General features: G+C 39.5%; 1 protein-coding gene across 1 annotated transcript; it reads right to left on the bottom strand.

Moving 5' to 3' along the window:
• Nucleotides 1–3,510: 3,510 nt before the first annotated feature.
• On the bottom strand, nucleotides 3,511–25,787 carry vir-1 (virus-induced RNA 1). The gene is made up of 5 exons (XM_071598866.1): nucleotides 25,577–25,787; nucleotides 11,187–11,363; nucleotides 9,812–9,948; nucleotides 8,443–8,589; nucleotides 3,511–4,809 (listed from the first exon to the last, which is right to left on the bottom strand). The coding sequence occupies exons 1-5, from the start codon at nucleotides 25,653–25,655 to the stop codon at nucleotides 4,294–4,296; spliced, it is 1,056 nt and encodes a 351-aa protein (XP_071454967.1). The 5' UTR covers nucleotides 25,656–25,787; the 3' UTR covers nucleotides 3,511–4,293.
• Nucleotides 25,788–26,017: the final 230 nt, after the last annotated feature.

Genomic DNA, 26,017 nt, shown 5'->3' with positions numbered 1-26,017 from the left:
GTGCAGTTTTTACTGACTATATGAAGATTTTTATGTTCAAATGAAAAGGACCATACCCTTGGGAATCTCTAAAAGAAGGTGAGGAAACGAGTATTGTTGTGTGCAGTTAGTATGAAATTTCAAATTACTTGGGAATTTAAAAAACCAAGTTGACAAGCAAGAGAAGTTTAGCCTTGGGTGGAGACCATTTGGCTTTATATTGTAAACTAGCTTCAGACCTGGGTGACTGGCTAATTTGACCCAAAATCAATTAGCAGATTCTGAACTGCAGAAGTTTGTGAGGAACTAGAGTACATTTCACATTCCCTAGGGCTCCTGCGTTTATTATGAGGCAGCCTTTCCCATCTTACATTTTAAAAATCATTGGGGCGATTGCTGTGGTGATCGGGCATCACTATGATCTATGTCAAATGTGCGGCAAGCCATTTTCCATCGATACGAATCATGTGAATGAAATCATTCTCTTTCAACCACAAATACGATGATATACAAAGAATGAATGTGGATGTCCTTTATTTTTGTCAATATTTAAGTAATTGTTTCCATAAAGAGCCTGCTACTTTCTTCACATGTGTTCATAAATGTAAGATTGCTTGTGGCCTCTTGTTTTCATAATAGTAGTCTATGAGCAGTTAGAGTTAGCAGAAAACGTTGTTTAAGTCATTGAAACACAGAGTTTGCTACAATCCTGTCAGCATTGTGAAGAAACGTACATTTGATGCAGTTTTGTTGTCCATATATTCTCTCCTAATTTTATATATTCAAAATTACACGTACTTATTTGGCTTGACTCCATTACCTACCTGAAAATTACACTCAGAGAGAAACAGGTTACAGAGATACACAAGGGGCTTAGAAATTTGGGGGGGATAGAAAACTTAATTACTTTGTCTGGAATATCATCGTTTAACACTTTACCATGCCTTCTTTCAATGTCATTTGAATTATGGTGTTGAGTTATGGGGTCATTCCCCTCATGTTAAACAAATTTTGCTACTGCAAAAGAGAGCTATTCGCTCTCTTGCTAATATACCACCACGTGATTCCTGCAAACCTTTTTTTATTAGGTATAGAATCATGACTGTATTTTGTTTGTATATCTTTAAGGCTCTGATTCATGTGAAAGTTAATCTAGAAACTTACCAATTAAGATCCAACCTCCATAACTATTCCACAAGAGGTAAATCGAATCTAAATACTACTTATTGTAGATTGTCATCAACTTACAACACATTTCACAATATGAACATACGACTGTATAACTATCTGCCTACTCAGTTGAAATCAGATGGTATCCAGAGTTTCAAGAATAGGGTATATACCTGGTTACTTGCTCACCCACTTTACTCATTGGATGAATTCTTTTGTGACAATCTTCATCACATTTAAGAACTTATGTTTATATATTAAGTAATATTACGATTGACGACATTTAATATGGTTGTACCATTTTTAAAATGAATAAAGTATTATTATTATTATTATCATCTCTCCCTGAACACAGCACATTGCCAAGATTATGGCCTATGCTGATAATTTCATCTCTGGCCCCTGTATATCAATGTATGGGACTGTTTGTGGATGGGTGACAGATTCAGAAATACAGAGAAGTTAATTCATGAAATTGCAGTTCGCTTTCGAGAATTGAGGCCGATCATTATTCTACTTTTTTTAGCGCCAATAATTTTGAATAAGTTCAAGTCTCGGAGATTCCTGTGCCATGGCATTTTATAAATAGTCACTTTCTTGGCATGAATATTTCACAATATAATATCTAAATCTAAGAAATCACGGTGAACAGAACGCTGGAGAACATTTTCCGGTCTTAAAGAGGTGCTGATGAGTTTCTATTAAACACCGCATTCTTTAGAATTTGCAAAATCTGTTTGAGGCAAGTTTAAAAAAAGGTTATCTGGTTTTAGCTAAAAATTAGTTATCATCGAAGGGCCAGAGTAAATGCAGCTTCGATAGTTTTACCCACCTTGGACTGCAAATGTTTTTGTTGCCATTACAAAGTGAATGTGTGATACATATTTCAGTGGTTGTGCTACAACATCAATGTTGGGTGAGAGCAAGTGTTTTATCAATTTCTTAAAAAAATTCAAAGGCATTTATATAACTGCTAAGATTGTGATTTATAATCTGGATTACTTTATAAATTGGTAAAAATCATAGAAACTTTCGATCGCTGCTAGATTTTGAAATTATGCTTGAGTTAATACCCGTCCATCACCTCACTAGGTGACCTATGAGCTTCCATAGGTGAACTCAAGAGCCATTCGTTTTAATAATTAATATTGCATTAGAATGCCGATTTATGTGCAAGGGGCATACAAACCTGTCTCTTTCATTTCACTGATTTACATGTATAATTTTGTCCTCGTTATGTCGTCCAGGGATACAAACCTAGTAGGGCGGCTGCCTTTTTCTTCAAACAGCTTTGGACAATCTCATTGCTATATTATATTGTAGCCTTACTGCAGCATAAAGTACGATATACTTACTTGGAGCTTTTCTATGTCCTTTCAATGATCAAAATATATGGCACTTATTCTTTCATTGTGATGTCTTATTAAGTTCCTATCTCTGTATTACTGTGATGTTTGTTGAACTTTCCAAAAAATCAAACGGTCAAACCTAAACAGGTTAAACTCAGTTAAAAAATTTGGTTGTTTTTATAAATGATTGTTCGAATTTATTTGGGGAATCCATCTATATTGAGATGGATTCTTCAAATAAATTCAAATTGCGATGGATGAATCAAGTGAACTACCTACTGGGATAACCTGTTTGGATAACTGGGTTAACTTTGGATTTCAGGGCCCATTTTTATTAAAACCATTTCAGCTACTAAGAAAACTGAAAACCAATCATTGCGAGTTGCATCGATGCGTTTTTTTTGTTTTTTTTTATAGTTCTAGCGAGGCATACCTACTAACTTACGGAAATGATACTGCAGTAGGTACATGAATGTGCAAATAGAAAAAAAGAGGACATATGTAATGCACCATAAATAATTCGGCCAGTTAAACAATACTCAAATGAGCATATAACAAAATGGAAATTAATGACATCCCACTATTGCAAATATGATGCAAAATATGTAATATCTGTAAGTTTTATAGTGCATTTCATCATCTTTCACTGACATTGTATTACATATTTACGAAACACGGAATGACAATCATGCATCTCAAAATTCAATTATAGCAACCTATGGGCCCTCAAATATTTGCCTCTACTTTTCATAAGGAAACAAGCATATTCATTTTGGTATCATTTTCATTTGCACATGCAGTTTTATCAATATTTTTATAACGCATTGACTTGCATTGCCTCTGGTGGGACAAGGTCTTATTGGACACAATTTTAAAATGTGTGCAGGTAGGAAAGTACTTTTGAAACTAATCCAATAAACCACCCGAAATTCTAGATGATTGCCCATGAAAATTATGATCAAAGCATCCTGATATAATGATGAACACTGGCTAAATCAATGCACAAGGAAAGTATAAAAACAAATAAATATATGTATTTGATAAAAAATAGAATGTACAAAAATACATGAATACAGAGAGACAACTTCTCATGTCCTTATGAATGGCAACAATGATGGCAGCTAAATTATTATTTTTCTTTGAGCAGCTTAGTTTTAATCTGAAACTGAATGTAGAAGACTAGCTGAAAATACCACTCTCGTGACATTGAAATGGATATTGACATTCTTGTGACTTTAAAATGGATGTTGGTTGACATTAGCCCCTAACAGTATAGCAGCTGCAGTATATGGCATGGCCAGTCTCCAAATACTGACAATTATGAAAATATCCTCTGCATATTATGACCAAATATTATTTTTTTTTCACTTTTCCAAGTTATGTCATTTTTTCAACATATGGTTTCTGAATTGAACATGGATTAATTTTCCTGGTCAGTGAATTCAAAACTTGAGTAAATCCAAACTTGATGGGGCAATGAATGCCTTGAATGATGCACTTCACGTCTGTTTGCTTGGGCATTCTTACTTGGTGGATAGGCGCACACTTAAAACACACGCTGGTCTCCTACAAAAGCATCATTCTATCAAGAAAGGATAACCGAATTACTTCACCTATATTATTTGCTGGAATAACTATATAGAGCTCCGAGAAACAATGGATTTATCTTAAAGTTCAGGATGGCCACTGACATTACTGACTGTCAGGAGAATTCGGAGTAATTCCAACTTTCTTATGACTAAAAAAAAATCAGGATCTCCTCATGTTCGTGCATGCATGTTCACTCAAGAAGTCTTCAACCTCTGAATTCATATTTAGGCCTCCAGTAAAGCTTCTCATGAAGCGGCTTAACAAAAGAGGGTTTGGGCGCCTTTTGCTGAAGGATCATGTCATCCACAGTGCCCAAGACCTTCCCATCTTCCACCTCCAAAATTTCTGCATCTGGATGCACAGCAACAAGCCCACCCTTACTCTGCTGGTCAGACATTAACTGGTTGACCAACGTGTCTCTGCTGAGGTCAATGACTGGGCTGTTGCTCCCTTCTCCGTTTCTCCTCTCAAACTCTTCCACTTCCTCGTCCACTCGGTTGACTGAGTTTTCATCTTCGAATGATTCGGGTGCAAAATCTCTTCGGAAAGCAGGCTTTGCAGGGATGTGCTTGATGCTTGGTTGCCTTGGGGCATAAAGAGGCCTCCTTGCCATTTCATTTAGCCACCGTGTCATTGCCGAAGAGAGCTCATCAGAGTCCTCTGAAGATTTTGAGTTCATAGAAGGAGGGAGTGACCCCACAGAATCCGTCACCTCCACAGTCTGCGTGCAGTGCAGCCACCCACAAAAAAAGGGAGAGACAAAAGGAATTTGAAGAGAGAAAACATATAAAAGACTGGTTGTGTGCATTAAGAATGAATTTTGGCCAAAATAAGTCGGCCAGTTATGTACTATTATAGAAATAGTCAAACAAGAGAATAAGTTCAGTCAAGGACTGCAAGCAGTGAAAGTGATAAGCATTGCGAGGGACTTTCTAATGAAAGGTGTGATCAACAAGTCATTCATTTTAGTTGGGAACAGCAGGAAACATGATTCAAGAAAAGACTTGAAAAAGTCTTAAACAAAAAAAATGTTGCAAGAATAAAGCTATTCAAGAGTTCAAAGTGGGCACATTTCCTCAAAAGAGTATGGCTAAATCTGTACTGGGATTATTTGAACTTTTTTTCTTCTATTTTTAAACATGCACGAGGGTATCAGCCTATCGTGTTAACTTCTAATTGCATTCAGGATAGAAAAAAGGCAGAAATCACTTAATACGTATGTTTTGTACGTTAATTTAGAATTCCAAGAGGGAATTTTCTTATTTTTAATGGATGATTATAATCATGTACATTTGAATTCACCATACCAGAAAAATCAAACAGAATTACTGCCACCAATCAATCCCCCACAGAACCACTGCTAATTAACTAAGCTTGCTTCCATAAGGTATATTGTGTACATACTATGTTTTCAAGAATGTACTCGCCAGTAAGCAATTTAAAATTCATGAGCCCATATTATTCTTACTAAATTTACATATTGTAATATTAAGAATATTCTAACAGTAATGCGTCTTGTTGCAACTCTCGCATAATAGGGATTCAAGAGGATAGCCTCTAGTTTGTTTGCCTCTTGTCTGTTTTTTGAAACTGTTCAAGTACCATTTTATAGGTAGTAGCACTGGGGACATTTGATGCACCCAGAGAGGCAAGAGAGTTTATGTGGATAAGATAATCATTTCTCAATTTAATGTTCCCACATATCTGAAATTTCTATCAAGAAGTTATGACTGAAATGACAATTGGAAAGAATGACTGAACTTCTGCCACCTGGTTTTGGATAATGCAGCAGCACATGAAAGCGAGCTTACAAAAGGTAATAAGATGGAGAATTTGAAAAAGCAGAATGCGTATTGAAATTGAAATAACAATTAAGCAGGTCTGCCCCTTCTAACAAGACCGCATGAATAAACTTGTGCCAAAAAATTAATGGTATGAACAAGTCAAATTCTTAAATTTAAAATTGGTTGTTTTCATTACAAGCATATTACTATTCGAGTTATAATAAGGAATTGCGCACACTTAAAGAGTCAAACAACATTTCATAGCCATCACCACAACATACACATGCTCTTCATATATAAAGCAAACATTCAAAGATTTTAAGCATTCTACTCCAAAGATAAAATACTTGGTTATTTAACACATGTGCAGGAGTAATAAGCATAAATAAATCTGCATATGTTTCAAATTTTTCTAATTTTTTTCAACCTAATAAAGTCAACAGATAGGTTGCCATAATTTAAAAATCTTAGGTTTCCAGAATAGGTTGTTAAAATAGAATGATTTCCCATTGTAGTATCCTTGTGTGAAGAATAAAAAATTGAAATTAAGGTCATCTACAATATACATGCTCATTCTCAATTTTTCAATCTTTGTAACAGATTAAGTCCAACAATTGAGCATATTTGCATATCCTTGATATTGAAAGGAGTTATCTCATTCTTTTGCCTCACTGGGTTAATTCTCGTGACATCTTCCCTCTTTTGGACAGGAGAGCGAGAAATCCAATCCTTATTCCAAAAGGAAACGTTTTGTGTAATTTGATGCTGGGTGCTCATTTAATCCCAAACCACCAATGGCCCTAACAAAATATAGAATTATGACTGCAGGAAATCACATTGATCGGGTTATCAAGTGCAACATTGATATGTACAAGAAATAAGCTGGTTAAGAACTGAATGTGCCCATATGTGAGAAAATAATCATTGGATTTAGGTACTGTAATAATATTTCATAATAGGGTTGTGACAAGGTAGCTATAATTAGAATAGATTATCATTAGCACTTAATCAGAACCTGCTAGTGGCGAGGTATTCATGCTTTGGGAAGAATGGTTATAATGAAAGAAAGCATAGTACTAGAATCAGGCAAGATTAGAGAGCAAGGGAGTCAAATATTATCAATTAACTTCAGTTATCTCAGTCCTGGACAACTCTTTTCAGCTGGATCCAGGCAATGACTGGCAGAAGATATTTTCAGTAAGCACATTTCGCAGTTTATCTCTACGCATAGTTTGACAGTCAGCAGTCATGCACACTCCCATTAGTCTTCCAGAGGTCCTCTATATTCACACAGTTTTTCTATAATTGTGCAGTTTCTTGTTGATAAGGTACACTAAAGAATGTAGAAATCATCTTTTCTAAAATTTCCATCCGGTAACCAAAGATAATATGCTATCATGCAGTATTGTATTGAGTCTTTTATACAAAATAATCACCTAGTTATCCCTAAACTTCTTCATTAATGTAGCTCTTACCATCTTATAAAATGTTGATCTACTATTTTTATTCATAGTCAAGCTGATCAGAATTACAATGTCAGTCTAGACTATGCCTTTTGTGAATACCTAGACATTTTCTGTTAAATTGAATTGTGCTTAAGGGAAAGCATTAATATTCTATTTAGGCATTTTGTGATTCTGTCCGTTGGATATAGACATTTCTTTTGTTGGGTAGCTAGTGATAGTCCTTCGCTCAGATTCACTGGATTCGATTAAAATCACGTATGCAGGATCATGGCCATAAACTGTGAATATACGACTTCAATCTCATAACGTGGAATATAATTGCTCACAAGTGAAAATAGTGATTGCCTCCCAAAGGATTAGGGCTTTTTATTCAAGCAGAAAACTTACAATATACAAAAAAGAATGGCATTCATATTCATGAAGTGCACACCTAGTTAATTAAGTCTTCCACTTGGCCGAGTGACAATATAATGATATAAAATGAGAAGCATCATGCAGCAATAGAGTTATTAATTAATGCGTCAGAATGATATTTATTAATGCATCATTAACAAATGTTATCATTAAGCAGAAGTCACAATGTATTTTAGCAATATATTCATTAAGTGTCCACTTTGATGTCATCAGTCATTATATCGTATTGTCTTTTTCACTTTAATGTTTAACTATTCCTCATTTAAGTAGAATTATAATGTTCGAAACTGATGAAATTTACAGTCATTTCAAATCAAAATAATGGATCAGCATTAATGTTGCATTGCCAATAAAGCACAAAAATTATCACTAAAACTATTACCATCATGCATTTTTGGAGACATTGCAAAATGCAAGGATGCTTTGAGCAAATGCATTTGAAAACACAATGCTTATTTATTACATATTTTAATGTAGTAACTCAATTTGAATTTTATGCAGATATGTTCTCTTTTAATTCAAAAATAACTTCAAGTAGTTCAGCTCTACGTCAGAAATTCTACATAATAATAATAATAATAACTGTGGTTTGGTTCCATCATTGTTGCTAAGTGCCTATATGGTATCAGCAACAAAATTCTTTTCATCAGATTCAGTTGATGGCCCTTGATTCTCCGCCACCACACCCACCTCTTCATTCGAGCCTTCTATCTCTCCCTCCGTCGCACTTTGCTGTGGCTTAATGTCCACAACTTTGATGTGGAAAACTGCCGATGAGCCATTATTTCCCCTGGTGTAAGTTGTTTCATTCACCGTGACCACATGCCCATTGATGACCTGCAAATGAGAAAATTAAGGGTCGAAATGTAATATTAAAAAAATAGCCCACCAGTGCACAAAATGTTATTGTCATGGCAAAGAGTGGTGAAACAGTGTGCCTTGCTCCTAAACTTTTGACTTGGTTTTGAAAAGCTTTTCATCAAGGTGGTTAGCTGCCATGAAGTTTTGATAATTTGAAAAATTCAAAAATAGATACCCACTTACTCAAAGGAAATTTGAGATTGATTACAAGTCTTCAAACCATCAGCTTATCAACAAATCTTTTATGTGTTTATTTTTGAAAATTCAAGTTTTGCTCTCTTTTTCTACATTGGCTTGCACATTACAAAAGAGACAATCGGCCTTTGTGTTCACTGTCCTGAAGTCCTTGTCATACAAATTGACATCAGGTTTACACATTGAGTTCATGTGAGCTTTTATGACAAAGAATGAAATGTGGAACAAATTTTACCGATGGCCATGAGAATGAACTCAATATAAAAATATTCATTGACTTTCAATAGTAGTACAAAAAATTCATCTTGCGTATTGACTCTTGTTTTTACTTCAACAATTTTATTTCTTGATTTTCCACTTCACACAAAGAACAATCGCAAGCCTTGAGAACCTTTATCTTCATATTTTTCAGAGAAATTGGTAGAAATCGGTCATTACTAGCATTATAATTATATTCTCTATGTAGGACCACTTTGGTGCCTCATTCATAATTATCATTACTGTTATCATGATGATTTCAGCTAATTAAGTGAAATGGAATGCACATATGCCTGCATCTGAGTACACTTGATTTAAAATTTATCAAAGCACTTGCTAACATTCTTCTATGATATATAGGCTGGGCCTCAATAATTGATTGCCTTAGGTTGCTGATATATTCGAGACATTATGGCTGGCTGCCAGAAAATGCTTATCCCTAAAGATCGCTGCATTTTTTACCATTACAACTGTATTTGTTGAGTGGACCAGCAAAGATATCAAAAGCGGTGCACTTGCAATAATTTGTAGCACCTTATCTCTGTAAAAATAGCATTGGCTACTGCAGATACATGGTAGCAATCCATAACTTGGCCTTGTTTTGTTTATTTTCCATTGAAAAATTCAAAAGTCTATTGCATATTTAGTAACTGATAAATGCACACATGCTAGTGTTTCACTTGGTCCGCAATATGCTTTTTGGACAGCAGAAGGTTTACACTTGAGTTTTGAGACATATCCTCACCTTGGTAGTAGATGTCGTGTTTCCGGGGATTCCATTCCAGGATTGTCCAATGTCAAAACTATTCGACCCCTCAAGGGTTTCTTGAGGGATTCTGCGAAGGACTTCTTGCATTTGGTTTCTCAGCTGCCACATCATAGCTGAAATACAGTTTAATTGTTACTGAACGCTAAAATTCAATGAAGTGGAGTAATCTCCTGATACATGCTGTGAAATAAATCCCTAGGAATGGTTATATTTACCTAGAGTAAATTTTAAGCAACAATAATAAGAGAATATTTACATATTTTCACAGCTTTTGGAATATCATAGCATTTCAACATTATATTTAATCATCCAAGACCTTGTTAAAAACAGGGTTATACCCTACATTAATTTAGATGAGTGAGTTAGTGGTGAATGAAAAAAATATAAAATATTATAATTGAAATACTGGACTTGTTGTACTACAAAGCATTAACAGGTAATGTTGTGAACTATCTTTCATTAATGGCCTCATCATAATAACATCAAGTTTATTAGTAGTGAAAAGACCAAGGTGTCATTGAACTGAGCTGAAATACACACCAAGGCATCTTCAGTATGAAAGAGGCTGAGCACATTCAAATTCAAAGTGTGCAACCATTGCCAGGACATGGGACAAGGGTTGCGTTTCATTTCCTAGATTGGCTCATTAGGTCATAGGATCAGGGAGAACTCACTAAAATATGAAGCAATTAATGTGAAAAACTAGTACATGCCAGTGATGCCATTGTTTTAAATGTGCACTTAAGTGTGTATTGACAAATGCTGGCAGTCACAGTCGCCTTCCACATGTTTCATCATCATCCCCAAAAGGTCATAGGATATGAAAATTTTCAGAGGTCATTTACTCTTACAAAAAATTAAAATGCCACGTGAATGAATATCAATTAAATGTTAGCCTTAAGTGGGTCTACAACTATTCATACTAGCAGCTGTGCAGCTAAGGCTTGTTGAAATAACCATAGAGTAATATTGAAATCACTCACTTGTTTATCTTTACCATCAAATATTCTATTATTGCTGTTGTGAAAATTTGTTAAGATATAATCCAGGGTTTATGCAAGGAATCTTTGCATCACATGAAAACCCTTGCTTGGATTAATATTGTTTCAACAGTAATGTAATGACTATGAAGTACTTGCATAAATGAAAAGAAAATAATTCAGCAAGGAAAAATCCACCAAACTGAGATTGGGAGGGCAAATATATCCTATCCAGCCATGGTTAAATCTTGAAAGGTGATTCACCAATTACATTTGATGGTTTTTGCATTTGACAATTGTCAGGTGATCAATGGTTTGGAATAATAATATAGGTATGAGATCAGGCAGCGAGATAACTCCCGATCGCTTACCTTGCATGCCCTGGAAGAAGCCAGAAAATGAACTCGACCATGGTGATTCATAGTCATCATCTGTGGCTCTCCTTATGCCAAAGTCCTCTTCACCGCTTTCCTCTCCTCCCCTTGGTTTCACACCCTCCAATGGCACTATGATCACATCATCTTGAGCAGGACTTGACCACTGCTGGTCTGTAAGAAAAATGAACCCTTATTCATTTTGCCCCTTATCCACACTTTGGCTAGGGTACTTTTTCATATTTTTTCAAACAGGAGCAATTATCTCAAGATAATTGCTGCCATTTACACGAAAGTGATCGTGCTTCAAAGCTTTTGTCTTGTAACGATTATAGCAATCGGGTGCTTGTGACTGAACTGATGGTCAACTACGGGGGCATATTCTCTCGCAAGATCTGTTTTACTTGCACAATGTGCCAGATTAAGCAAGAAGGATTGTAGTTGGCAGTCCATTAAACAGAAGAGAGGAGGTTATGGATTAGTCTTTTGTCAATTGGTGCAAAATGTCGGTGGTCCGCAATGCACTCAAAAGTGATGATTACATTTCAACACAAATTTTTGAACCTTGTAATTAAATTTTATTTGGCCTCATGATGTGTACCCAATCCAAACAAAACAAGCAGGTACTTATTAATCAAATTAGAAATCTTAAGAGTTTGTTATTCAGGAGTTCGGGGGGTCATAAGAACAAACTTCCAGTTTCCATGTAATGCACGCCTCATTGTCATTCAACGCACAGTAAATTGCCAGAGGTCTTGATTAAATTAAATCCTATGTCAGCATCATGAACTTAAGACTAAGATAGAATAGCCAAGTATCCTGAATAAATCGAACGCCGTCAGTCTCTGGTACGTGCGAGATGACTATTTGATTTCCTCAGAAAAAATGATAGATCATGTAAATTTGGGAATTATTTTTTTAATGAGGGCACAATTCTTTTCACTTTGCAAACTCGCTTCTGGATGGACGCGATCATCAGGTGACATTCAATTCTCTTCTGCAACTTCTTCAGGAAGTTTCGCGGATGTGAGGAGAACTTCTGTGGCTTGCCGAATTCTCAAAAGCGTTCGGGAGTGTATCCGTCAGCTGAAGTACGTTTTGGTCCGCGTCGGGGAGGACAAAATCCAATAGTAATCACACGGAGACATATTTTTTTCCTGGCAATCTAAGCGATATTGGCGTCACTGGGAATCCCTATTTCGATAGCCATAGCCTGCTGAGGCCAAGGTCAAGGCGTGCCCCCCCTCCCGCCCAAATGTGCCACGCTTCTGGCGTGCCTTCTTTCGGCCTCTGGCGATTCGAGGATCTCAAAACCACGAGCAGACTAAAGTGCTCGGCCTCGCAAATCAAGCCCTCAATACTTGCAATGGAATGGAATCTTTGGACTGAAGGTGGCCACGTCAACACGGGGGCTGTCGGACTATTTTAAACTAGCCTCAATCACTCGATGTGAGCGTGTCAAGATGCAACAACTAAAGCAAACTTATAAAACTTTAAAGTTTATATCATTTAATTCCTCTTGAACCGTTGTCTATGCATGAACAATGAAACTTCCCAATTCTGTTTTGCCACAAGCCCATTTATTTAAAATAATATACGAGGTATGTCCAATAAATTCGCGAACTGAGGCCATAAAAACTTCATTTTGCAAAATTTAGCCTACATCGATTTTTTACCTATCAAAGTACTCTCCATTCGTTGCTATACACTTATTCCATCTTCTTCTTTTTCACTGTTTATGAAGTACCCTTGGAAGCCCTCGGTGGTTAGGCTTTTTAGGTTTCTCGTCGTGTCTTACTTTATTGTGTCCACATCTTCCCAGTGATGTCCACTCATCACATTTTTGCATTTCGGGAGTAGGGAAAAGTCGCAGGGGGGGGCGAGATCTGGCGAATAAGGAGGATGATCGAGGATCGAGATGATTGAATTTTTTACCAGAAACTGGCGAACAATCAATGCTGAATGTGCAGGTGCATTTCCATGGTGAAGGCTGCATCCATCGACTTGAGTCAAACTTGGCCTCACACGACGCACGCGAATTCTCAAACGCTTGAGAACTGTAAAATAGAGCTCAACATTTACTGTTTGTCCTTCAAGAAGAAATTCATGATGAACAACATCTTTGACATCAAAGAAAACCAGGACTTTGATTTTCGATCTGCATTTTCTTGGTTTGATTTAATCCACTTGAGAAAGGACGTTTTCTTCAGAGTATTATCACCGTAAACAGCTGTCAACATTTCAGTAAATTCTTCATAACTTTTTATTGCAATTCACCAAAAAACTTGTTGTTGATTCGTTGCCACGTGATCAGGAAAATAATTTCCAATTATCAGCCCCTGTGTCTCGATTAAAGTGGATTTCACTATTATTCAAAAACTCGATATTGAAGAATTTCAGACCATAATGAAATTGTAATCATTCACGAAGCGATCACAATGTTTTGACGCATAAAATTCGTTTAACGTCCATTGAGAGCTGCGTGAGAAATGCGAACCCTTGAACTGAACCACCTTCGGGGATGCGCAATTACAACTTCATGTCCGGAGCGACAATTGCAAATGTGGGTCGGAGGAATTCGCGTCGTTCACTGGACTAGAGTGATTGAGAGGTTAGCCAATCACCGCTCTCCCGCCCCCCCCCCCCCCTCGCCCGAGGAATACAACGGTTGCCTGAGAGGCAACAGGTCAGCTTCGTCTTTACATCTCGGGATTCTAGGAATGCACATTTTATCGGCGGCGCCATCCATTCCTTCAAACTCTAGGCGCGAGGTCAGGCCGGCAGGGGAGAAGTAGTGCGTCATCACTTCTACCCCCGAGGTCGTCGTCCGTCCCTACCTCCCTCGGCCCCCCCCCCCTCGCCCTGTTTCCCTCCTTCCACCACGACCCTCTCGCCTCACGTCGTTTTTCCTTCCAGCAGTTCAGCGTTTTTCATTTGCATCCAATCCAACGACGGGCAACGAACACTCCTTGGTCCACATCGGCACGCGATCCTCGGTCGACGCATGCGGGCGGAGGGGCCCGACGGGGTCTATTATACATATATACATATATATATATATATATATATATATATATATATATATATGTAAAAAATATACCGCGAACCTAAATTAATGCCTACCAACATTTTTGCTTCTATCATGAACATGTAAGAACCTCAATTTTTTCCAAATACTGTTATTTAACTTCGAAGAGAATGTAATCAAGAAACAATTTCATTCTAGCCAATAGCAACCGGACAAAAAACTGATTATAAATTAATTTTGTGGCTGGGGAAGAATTTAGAGCAGGGCAGGGATGACCTCCTCCATAAATCGTTAGGTACACTTGAGAAATCTGCACTTGCACAGCGCAGTATTCGTTATAAATCCCCGCGATACATTTATTCATTAAAAAAAAAACTTTTGATCTAGAAGTGCATTTAAGCGATTAAACAAAATTTTTCGTGAAGTACAAACAAAAATTTTTAAGCTCGAATAAGCTGGAAAAGATATACGACAGAAACTTGTTATTACAAAACATGTTCTAGCTGGAAATTGAGGTAACAACTTCCATAGTAATTGGAAAGCGTGTCTTGGAACTTTATTGTGTTAAAGAGGTAAACTGACGAATATTGAAACATAATGACGACCACCACTGATGCATTTAGATGGCCGCGTACACCTTCCCTTAAATATTTCTAGTAGATAAGTTATCTTCCATGACTAGGGCTTGATTCTACAGCAGTGTTGACTTTTCCATCAGGATATTACGAGCCCTCTTTACAACTCTTCGGCATGTCAGCAGCGTAAGCCAAAGAGTGCCATTTTATTTAACGGTCGAAAAATAGAAATATGAGGCCACCTCTATTAATGGAAAAGAAGACGATGCTTAAAAAAAATGCCAGTTTGAGATGTTTTTATCATTATCGCCCGACCCCGTCGGGAGTCGCTTTCCCGAGTCACGCAACCCTAGGGCTAGGGCACTCCCCCCGATGCTGCGGGTACCGCCGCCTGTTCCGAAGACAATGAGCCAGGGTAATTGCTGAGGCCACCTTGGCGACCGTCCCGGATGTTTTTTGGACGGCACCAAGGTGAGATTAGAAGTGGTGTTTCCAGGGAGTGGCAGAGAAATGCTGACGTAGCCAAAAGCATCGTCTCTCTTCCGGGCAATGGTCTGCGGTTCGGGAGTCAATGGGGAAGGTATTATTGCTTCTATGAGTAAAGCTTTGGGTGGCGAGTGGATATTATTTTACTGATAAAAGCAAATATTTCAGGTGACGTCCAAAAAAGCACTTGGCAGGGGTTCAAAATGCGACCGACCACGACTGTCATCAGTCACTACCTCCTCCGCGACCTTTCCTTTTAAGTCTTCGAAAATATCACCGCCGTCCGAAGAAAAACGAGAGAACGAACGACGCAATGACTCGGTTCTCATTCTTAAATGCACGCGTGAAAGAGCTAAACGGAGAAAACTGGACATAAAGTCCGGGTTTATTAGTTGTTTCATAAAGTCAGTGACTTAATTTCTGCTGATGATGCATGAAATAAGCGTTTCACACATTAAACCGGAAGTGTTGTCATAATGCCCGTTTTAGATTATTCATTATCCATACTACGTAATTGGACATGTCACTTATTTGCACGCATAGGTCGTTACTGTAATTCTGCAATCAAAAATAATTACGCAATTTTCAGTTCCACTACGTACGGTACTGCTTAACATTTGGAACTGGGGAAGGCCTCACCAAGTCAGCTTGAGCTTTGAGAACTCTTGAATACTTACATCGGCCGCTTTTAAATGCCACACGAATATATCATTTCACTTCCCCCTTCAAAATATTTATAGCTGACGTGGGAGACCAATGGGGTGGAAAACAGCCAAAACATGTGGTTACCAAACGAGGATCACGAAAGATTTTTGCAAATAATTAGGATAAAAATAAATCGCAAGTTCATCCCACGGCCAGTAATCCTAAGGATGATTTACGGTTCAAACCCTTTTGAAAACAGCGCATCCAGGTTAATTTTTGCCGGGGAAAACCGGTGTGGGTTGCGTCCTCTATGCTACCACTCGAATACCGGTTTGGTTCACACACAATAAGGCGAATTGAATGTTTACCCGATGGAGCGATAGAGCGTCCCGGTGAACCCATATCGGCCCTCTGTCCGTGAAACCTAGATTGTTCATTCCCTGGATATGAGAGAGAGAGATCGTGGGAGTCGGGTGAAGGGCACGAAAGGGCAAGTCATTAACATCTCGAGTTAATTATCTGCGCAAAGGACACCTCGCCGACTTGACCCTCGCGGCGAGGCTTCACACGTCGCCGATGAATGTGCGTTTCAAAGAACGTTTCCCTAACTTCTAGCCAACCCTTCAACCTTTTCAAGGTTTAGCGTAAGTAGGATAAAGAATAACACATGGTTGACTATAACTTTTTCAAGGATCAAGCGTATCAACACCAGTTACCGTCTGTGTGCGTCAAATTGCAGCTAATGGTCGACTTTCATAGAAATGAATGAGAAAATTAATGAAATACGAAAACTCAACTACTGGCTCCAAAGATTTCCCGATTATTATAACTGTTGGCTCCGAAGATTATAATTGCACGATTACCATCAAAGGAAAAAGAGTGCAGCGAAATCCATACTGAGATAGCCCAACAGTTTCCCAAACCTACGTAGTCTTATTTTTCGTAAAGATATTCAGGAAATTGAATTGGAAGAAACGGCGATTTGATGTGTTACCAATACAATGTCATTTCCTCCCCAGTATAGTTTTTTAACACCATAATCCGACCAAAAATGCGATGCATATGGGCGAATATTTAATGCGTCGAATATGTTTAGGACTTAAATTATTTTCCCCCTCTACTACGTCAGTTTAAAATGACAATTTGTGCTTCATGTGATGAAAACTTGTAAATGTACGACCGTTACTTCGAAAAATCATCGCATTCCACATTTGTTCTGCACGTTATTACTCTTTCAGCGGGCGTCTTTGAAGGCAGAGGTATCACGTGATATCCATTCACCCGCTGCCGTATTTTACCGTTGACAATGATCTGCTCCTTCATCTTATCGCCGCGAGGCGTGAAATTTGACGACGAAACCTCATTTTCATCGAAATATGCACCTAACAGTTCGTTCATAGCAACCAAAATAGGTCACGTACTGCCCATCTTGACCGCATCAGCTCCTGCCGGAGCGGCAGGGGTTATTTCGTCGCCAAGTTGCTTTGGACGTACGTGAATACATATCGCCGTCCGTTTCGAAATTGAGGGAAACGGGTAGTGCCGGAAATGACCGCCTCATCCCTTCTTGAGGAACCGTTCCAGAAAGGTCGGCAATTTTGTCGAAACCTTTTACAGGCGGAATCTCTTTGAAAGCGGCGCTACAACGATTTCCCCTCAGCCGACTATCACACGCCGGTCGGGGGTCTGGCGCCTGCTGGGGATTCATTTTTCTAAAGCGGCGGCGCGGATTTGCCGGTCGGTATGCTTGAGAGAGAGAAGTTCATCGGAAGCAGTCGAATATGGTGGGCAAAGAGGGTAAACAAGTGGATCGCGTGACAAACGGGGAAGTACTGAGGGAAGCGGTGGGAGGGGGGGGGGAAAGTAGTTCATGCCGAAAATAATATGGGTTGAATTCATGTGTTTATACTTTTACGCAATCTTGGGACTTTAAATGACCGATATTTTTGGATGCTAAATAATAGGTAGGTCAGAGAATAGTAGGATATGGCCTCGAGCAAATAGTACGCAAAATAGGAGACTGAATATAAGGGATTATTGCAGCAATCAAACGAAGTTACTGTTCTATGAAGAAACGCTACGTTTTTCTTACGACTTTGCTAGTGGCGAGTTATGAAATACTTTGATTTTCAATGTATAATTGACCGATCCTTGTCTAAAGCAGTGGCTGCTGTACGTGCCGAGGTATTAAGGCCATTCAAAACCTAAAAATGAGTATTATATCATTCGTCCTAATCCTCATTGCGTTACTAATTTCACGGGGTTACCAAAGAAAAAATACGGACTCTCTTCGTCTCCCTTGCCCACTAGAGAGTAAATTTGATTTCTATTTAGGAACCATCCAATAAAATAAAAATATGAGCGACCTGTAGGTAAAGTTGGCACTGGATTCGCTGTAGAATGCCGGAACTTCACACGCCTTTTCTGAGTCATCTATGGCTCTGTGGAATTTTGTCACCATTCAATTCGCTTCATTCGCGTGGATGACTCGGCATTCAAAATTGATTCCATTGCACCGAAACTTGCGAGAGTGATCGGGTTGTGTAAGCCGTGAATTATTCTGTCATTCCATAAATCCGGGGAGCGGCAGATTAAAAGAACACCAAGGCCCGAAATAATAGCATTATCATCTCCGTGGAACAGGAGTGCCAACCCCTTCGCTTTCTCTCCGTCAAGAGTTGGCTTCGGAACCATCAGATTGGTTGAACATACGCTTTTTACCCGAGAGATTTCGTACAACATTTTGTACGCGGAAGTCCACACCTCGGCCCAAACACGGCCGCGTTCTTAGGGATTTTTACGGTGACCAAGGGAAATGAACAGCCATGGTTTTCCACATCGTGACACGTGGACATGCACTTGAGAGTCCACGACTAATCAATAACTTAACGCGCACAGGGAGACAGTTGACAATCGATACACTCTCGTCTATCGAGAATTTCCGAAGTGTGCTTGGATGCGTATCGCTTCTTGATACTTGGGAGAATCCGAACTTCGTGGGGGACATAAATCTTTTCATTTCTCTCTTTTTCCTGGGTGTCGAAAGCCAAGAAGATAACGTTTCATATTAGATGGCGGAATTTCTGAGATTTACTCGTCTGCCAGCGATGGGAAGCAGGGAAAAAATAGTTAATCGTTTCACTCTATTCACTTCAAGGCTGAATAAAATGGGAAATTCCACACATTGGATCGCTTTGATATTTTTCAAATGTCTCCTCAGGACCTTACTTAAGCTATTACGGTACTTACGCCCTCTTGACCCCTTAAACGACGAGGTGCAGTAAGGAAGAATATTTTCACGAATTGGCCACCTAAACTCAAAACGACTTCTGGGACAGCATAGTTAACCCGACAGCTCGAGGTCAGGTCAGTCGAATGTGTTTTGTCTCGGACCGTGGAGGAGCCTCTCTGGAGAGAATGTTAATTTCATCGGAGCAAAATTCTTGCTTATGCTACGGCAAAAAAAGTGACTGCAGCTACCCGTTAGCACTTTCCTGTAGCGTCGACTAGTAGATAGGAGATTTCATTCGATCAATAAAGCCTTAATCTCACTTTCAGAACGTAACATTTATTGCGCGGAAACTGCGAGGGGTTTCCGATTGCCATCGTGAATCTTAAGTCCTAATATGAGACTAATAAATTCCATCGTAGTATTTCAAACATCCGCTAGGGGCTTGCCAACGGTCGCGCGCTACGAATCTGCGCTCCCGCCTTACGCCTCTCATATTTCGACGGTCTCAACTCCACTCCAATCGCGGGAGTTCCTCTTTCGCTTTCCCCACTGACCGTGGAGGGTACAACTGATACGGCTACTATTAATTCTTGCCAGGTCAGGCGATAACTTTTTTCCGCACACGCTAGCCTGCAACAGGGAACGAGAAAGATTGATCTGACTCGATCTTAGAATCTACGAGAGTGATAACGCATTCTCCCGAGTGCGACCACCAGAGGAATGGATAGACCAAACATTCCCGAGGTTGAAAATGTCTCCAAGGCGACGCGGCGTGAAATGAACTTCGTTTCACGCAGAATGTCTCCAAACAAACAATTGGAGCGATGCGTGAGTGAGCCGAGTGAGATTTTTTACTGGTCAACAACGCTGGTCAACTACACACGGCAGAAAAATTGAGTGGTACCTTATCAACTCAACGGAATTGAATATTTCACTGTGCACTTACTAAAGTTTTGGTCAAGCGGTTGGTGACTGATGCGTTTTGGAAAATTTTAGGTTAGTTGAAATTTAAAAAAATATCTTTTCTTTAGCTCCCCATATCTTTGCTCTGAATTGAGTTTGGGTCTAATTAATATTGCCCACAGCATTAATGCGCAACCAAATAGAACAGCAGGCGGAAATTTTCCGCTGCAAAGTTACCAAATGGGGATGCGATTCAAGGTAAACGGCTAACCTGTGACGCCCTCGTGGAAGAGAGACGGCGAGAGGCAGGATTCCCGATAAACGACACGGGATACGACTATATTTATAGCACTTACTCATCGTAAAAAGAGTCCATTACTCACGGAGACAATTACTCAACGCTTTCAGTCATATGTTCTGCGTTTACAGCCGTTCTCTCGCCGTGGACCTCCAAGAGGATGCGCTTCGAGCCCTTCGACTCTTTGGCTATGTTAAATTAAGTCTGAATTCATTCGACGTCAAATGGAGGAATCGGATTTGTTCGGCGATAGGTGTGTTGCTAGCCACTGCGGAAGGCAATGCGATTAATGCCGGCGAGAGCGCTTAATACGGATTCGAGATATCCGACAACCCGTGTTCCTCAAACCCGACACGTTCGTTGCTTCTGGAGGGCCTTATTCTCACAATAGCCAAATAAGCCAGCCAATACATTTTATCCATTTTCATCATATCCTATACAGTGCGATGGAAAAACGTATTTTTTCACTCACTGATTCTTTTGTAATTCTTCACATTCTCTTTAATTCTTATATTTTCATCACAGTCCGTATATATTTTCAGTGAAATTGTGCCTCCCCAACGTTCGTGTGGTATATTTTGCAATGAACCCAATGCCTTGGGACTCGGGAAACCCAAATTCATTCGGGCTAAATAAACCCAAGTGATGGTTTGTTGCTCTCTCCTCCTACCTATCTCGTTCCACGCCACTATCTTCATTCCTTAATATGACTGGATCCTTCCCGTACCTTCACTCATTACTCGCTAAGCAGCTTTGCTATACCTCGACGGTTGCTTCTTCCTAGGAAATGTTGTTCAGACAATTATTTCTCTACAAATAATTTTTCAACAAACAGCAATGGTTGTTTGCGCGAGCCACGGAGAATAATCGCTCCGAGACGAGCACACCGCGGAGAATCGCATTCATCTTTTTGCGCACGCCCATACCGTTCGTGGACAATGGAGTTTAATAAACGGTGCCAAAACAATGTGGGAAGAGTTTTATTGTCTAGGTGAAATTGGTCGAGTCCTTCTTTTATAACTTTCCATAATTGAATGAACAGAGCAGGTTTTACTTTGCCTGTGCCCGGCAGATGGTGTGACGACCGTGACTATTTTCCTACGCATGCGAATAAAGGGAAACTGTCGGGGAAAAGTCAAAGAGCTCGATTTTGACTAGGTTTCATCGACAAATTTAAGACCCCAAACGGAAGAATTTCTTTGACATGGAAGTGATATTTTACACCTTATTAGGAATCGCAGCTGTCACTCGTACCTTCACGTTGGAGGCGAAATCTGCGGTCAACAGGTGGCGAGGTACAATCGAGAAGCGACCCCGGGGCTCTTATACCCCAGTGCATTCCTTTGAAGTACAGTTTTCGGCTATAGATCGAATATTAATATATTCTTTGGACAGTTTAAGTCCTCTCTTAGGCGAGACATACGTTAAGACTTCAGCAGTAGCCCTTAATTGGCCGATATATGCGCAAGGAGGGAAGGTAAGACAATTAGGGAACGTTTTCTTTGGAGGGAAATATCCCCAGTTTGATTTCAACATTGACTGTTAAGAAGATTAAATGAAAAATATCTTTAAGTACAGTTATCAGTTTACCTCTTGGACAAATGACATCATATTCCATGAATGTTACGTACTATAAGGACAAAGGACGCACGCATGAGCGGAAATATGGGTCTGAGAATGGAACATGATTGGCGACTTCAAGTACTTCCGTTAATTCACCCATTGAAATTAATTCCCCCCCCCCACCCGATTATCCTCTGGATTTAATAATCAGTGTGTCCAATTCGTTGATAAGCACATCTCATTTGCTCAGTCATGACATCTATAGCTTTCCTCCCTTTTTATTCATCTTTAAAAGCCTAATGAAACTATTTAAGTTAAAGGAAAGCAGGTATATATGCCCTGTGTGTGCCATCCAAATAAACACGCTTTTCCCTTTCGTCGCATTTCACCCTCCTTCCCATTTTCGAAATGCGTCCCCACACAGTCACGGTTGGTACGAGTTGGTCGTATTACATTGAGATGATTGAATGGAAGGACTCGTTGAATGAAATGATTCTAACTAGCGCCAGATGAGCATTGTTTCGTTGTCTTTCCGGAGAGCGTTTACCATTATTCTCAGGCTTTTTTTTATGATTTCTAACTCAAATAGTTTTGTTGTTTGTTCTGAAACTATGCCAAACAAGTTTCATCACGACCAATTCCGACCCATGTCGCGAAGAAAGCAAAGTCTAAATTAAGTATCGAGGATTTTAAAAAGTTTTTTCCCACACAAGATGTTAGCTTAGTTCGATTCTGGAATCATCTCTACATTCAAAATTATCAAATGATTTTATACAATCGAATTGCTTTCCTACTAAGATCCGTTACTATTATAAAATAGTAAATAATAATCGAATCACATTGTTTGATGTTATATATCCACTGTTGCTTGATCACATTATTCGAATGGGAGTCAACATAGGAAAGAGGGTGGTCCTCCGGTCGGGGAAAAAGTCAAGAATCACAGAATTACTTTTTGGAAATTCCGGACAAAAAAGATAAAATGGGCAATTGCTATTGAAGAACCAAGGAATGTGATACGCGCATCGGGAATATAATTTGATTGTCGATGAGAACCGATGTTCCTTTCAGTCGCGGTATCCGTTCGTCATGACCATGGCTCGCGAGGTTCCTGGCAAAAATCGAAACTGAAGGTGGAATAACTTCTTTGAATTGTATCAATTGTAATGGTAAGATATCAATTACTCGCGAAGCGATGAGGGAGAATAATGACATCTTCACCGGGAAAAGGCCCGGAATGGGAACCCAGAAAAAGAGTGTTCCCCTGATGCCGACTTGTTGATGCTTGCAAGTGTTAAATGGTGTCTCACTCGTCTCCCCCCCCCTCCCCCACCGGCACCCTCTGGCCAGTCACCCACTTCCGCCCTAGTCAGCCAATTTTGATCTTTTGACGACTGACAACAATAATATAAAGAGAACGTGTCTCTCAAATCGTCGCTTTGCAACGTCAGGAAGTTATAACGACGGAAATAATTGCCTAAGATGTCGCCAAGCGAAAAAAATGCGGAGAATTGAAAAAGCCGGAGGAATATGTTCCATATCAGTGAATTATTAAACGACCCAAGGAAATTTTTGACCTTCGATATAGTAGCGAGGAAAGCTATGCGGGAACGAGCATGAAGGCGTTTCGCAACTGTCAACCGTTTTATAATTTCTCGTCCACGTAGCGCTGGGCGCAAAAGCAAGGCAATGGAAAAATCTAGAATGACTGATGTGCGTGTGTGCTCGAGGGCTTTTATCTCGCAAACCGAGCTCTCCATAGCATAACATTGCTTTTGTAAAAAAACATTCATCTCTGTGCCCTTATTTGCGCGAATGAAGACATTATCTACCCTGGAGCTAAGCCAATTCTTAAGCCAAGGGTTCAGGTCGCCGCTTGAAAAATATCCATAGAACTAGAAACCACCTGAAGATCTTACCCGTCCAGGCATGCCACACGTTTTCGTTGAAACCATGACCAACATTGAAATGTTACGGCACAACATTACATGCCACAACGAAACTGCCCAAGATTATTTTTTCTGCTAGCAGTAAATAATATTTTTCCGATCATTATTTATCAGTTACACCGAGTCAAACTAAAACTGAATTTTGATAATTATTTGTGCTTCAAAGTACCGACGATCTAATGATGCAACGTGGTGTGTTATGTCTTCTAAAAATGAACACCATTTGCCGGTGCTCATACAACCAATTTGCTAATAGAAACTTACTAACTAAAAGGATTTCCGACAAGTTAGAATGCTTTCTTCTTTTAACTTATCTCATTGTACAGAGGAGTCGCGAAAAGAAAAATATACAACATTTTTTTGAAATTTGCCCCGGGACCTGTAAATTAAGGTATTCATCGTCCAAAGCCGGATAAATACTATTACGAAAGATGGAAAATTATTATAATATCCATTGGTTTAACGCATTTCTTTTTACAGCCTGCAAAGAAATAACACTGATTATTTTTCCTTGCCATTGTCCGTCCTCCAACGTTTTATTTCAAACAGTCGAGTTCAAGCGGCGGATAAATCTCTCGTGAACGCGGGCAGTCCGTGTGATTGGTCAAATTCCAGCGTTGCGTACACCAGGGGTCTGTGACACGAGGTAACGGCAGGACCCACGGAAATATAATCTGCACTCTCCGATTTGTGAAACGGAACGTAATACAATCACACCTTTAGAATATATCATAAATTTTATATTGAATACATAGTCATAACTGTACACGGAGATTATTCCTGCGTGTAGACAATCTAAGGTATTCATTAAAGAATCTGGTGTTGATATGGCAGCCGTGAAGCGGTGAATATTATCTTTACAACGCCTCGCCATACGTTTCCATGGGTAACATTAATTCGGGGTTTACGATTTTAGAGGCGAGAGACCTTGGAATAGGAAAGAAACTTTTCGTGAATGTTGAAAATTAAATGCGCGATACTCGAGAATTACCCAATGCTAAATTTCATTGAGAAAATACGAATACGCCGCGACTCCCCAGCCATTTACATCATGAAATTCGTATAGAAATAGATCGCCTAAACATATAAAGTACGCATTCCAAAGAACGCATGTCACGCAAAATATATGGTAGCGCAATCCTTTTGGTGGCAAAAGTAACGTCCAAGTAAATTTATGCACGACAGCTAAAGGAACATGAATCTTAACCCGCGCCTGGATTTGGAGGAACACACTCTTACGACAGCTACGTTATGTGACGAAAAAAAAATTACTTAAAAAAATATGATGAGTATATTACGAAATTCAATCAAGTAGATATCTAATCGCTGGAGTTACAGAGTTATATATAATATATATCGCATATATTTATACGTCGCAACTCAAAATTTTTTCTCATTGAAAAACAGCAGGTAATTCCACATTTTTTAAAACTTGAAGGTTCACATGATCACTGGAACAGTTTACGGTCATTAATAAATACTTAACACCGCAGCACATTTTGTACCATTAGTTATTGATCAAATTTTATGCGTAAAACTAATCGCCATTCCTTCCTCACAATTAACAATAGAACACACGACGTTTACCTCCAACCATTCGCATAGCAACCGCCAGTTACACCGCGTGTGGCGTGAAGTTAGAGCTTCGAATAACATTCCTGCAAAGAGAATGGTCAAGGGGAAAAACATAAATCCAGATCGCACTCACCTCTGCTTGGAAAGGACGCAGCCAAAGCCACCAGGGTAAACAGAAGGAGCAGCGGCGCACCACAGGCACGAGCCGACATTCTTGAGAGTGGAGAGGAGCAACCAACAGACGTTGAAATACAGTCGAATGACTCGGGAGACCGACCACAGAGAGGCACTCGCACTTCCTCAACAGTTAACCGTCGACTAAACGAGCAGCGTGGGGATGGGGTGTCCAATATACCAGTCGCTCAATCGTTCCTAGGCCCCGCGAGAGGTGGCGGGTCGGTCGCGCGAGTTGGCGTTAATGCAGAAGTCTGGTGAGTAAGAATGGCGTATGGGGGATGAGGAGGATCGGCGGGGATTGGAGGAAGGAAGTGACGGAGGCGGAGATGCGGAGGAGGGGGGGGGACGGTGGGTAGGGGTGGGAATGGGAAGAGGTGTGGGGATCCAGGGATCGGCT

Source organism: Hetaerina americana, unplaced genomic scaffold (genome assembly GCF_022747635.1).
Source record: "Hetaerina americana unplaced genomic scaffold, ioHetAmer1.1.p SCAF_10, whole genome shotgun sequence".
In the NCBI taxonomy this organism is placed as follows: Eukaryota; Metazoa; Arthropoda; class Insecta; order Odonata; family Calopterygidae; genus Hetaerina; species Hetaerina americana.
Note: the sequence above shows the minus strand (reverse complement) of the source record. Positions and strands in the feature narration are given on the sequence as shown.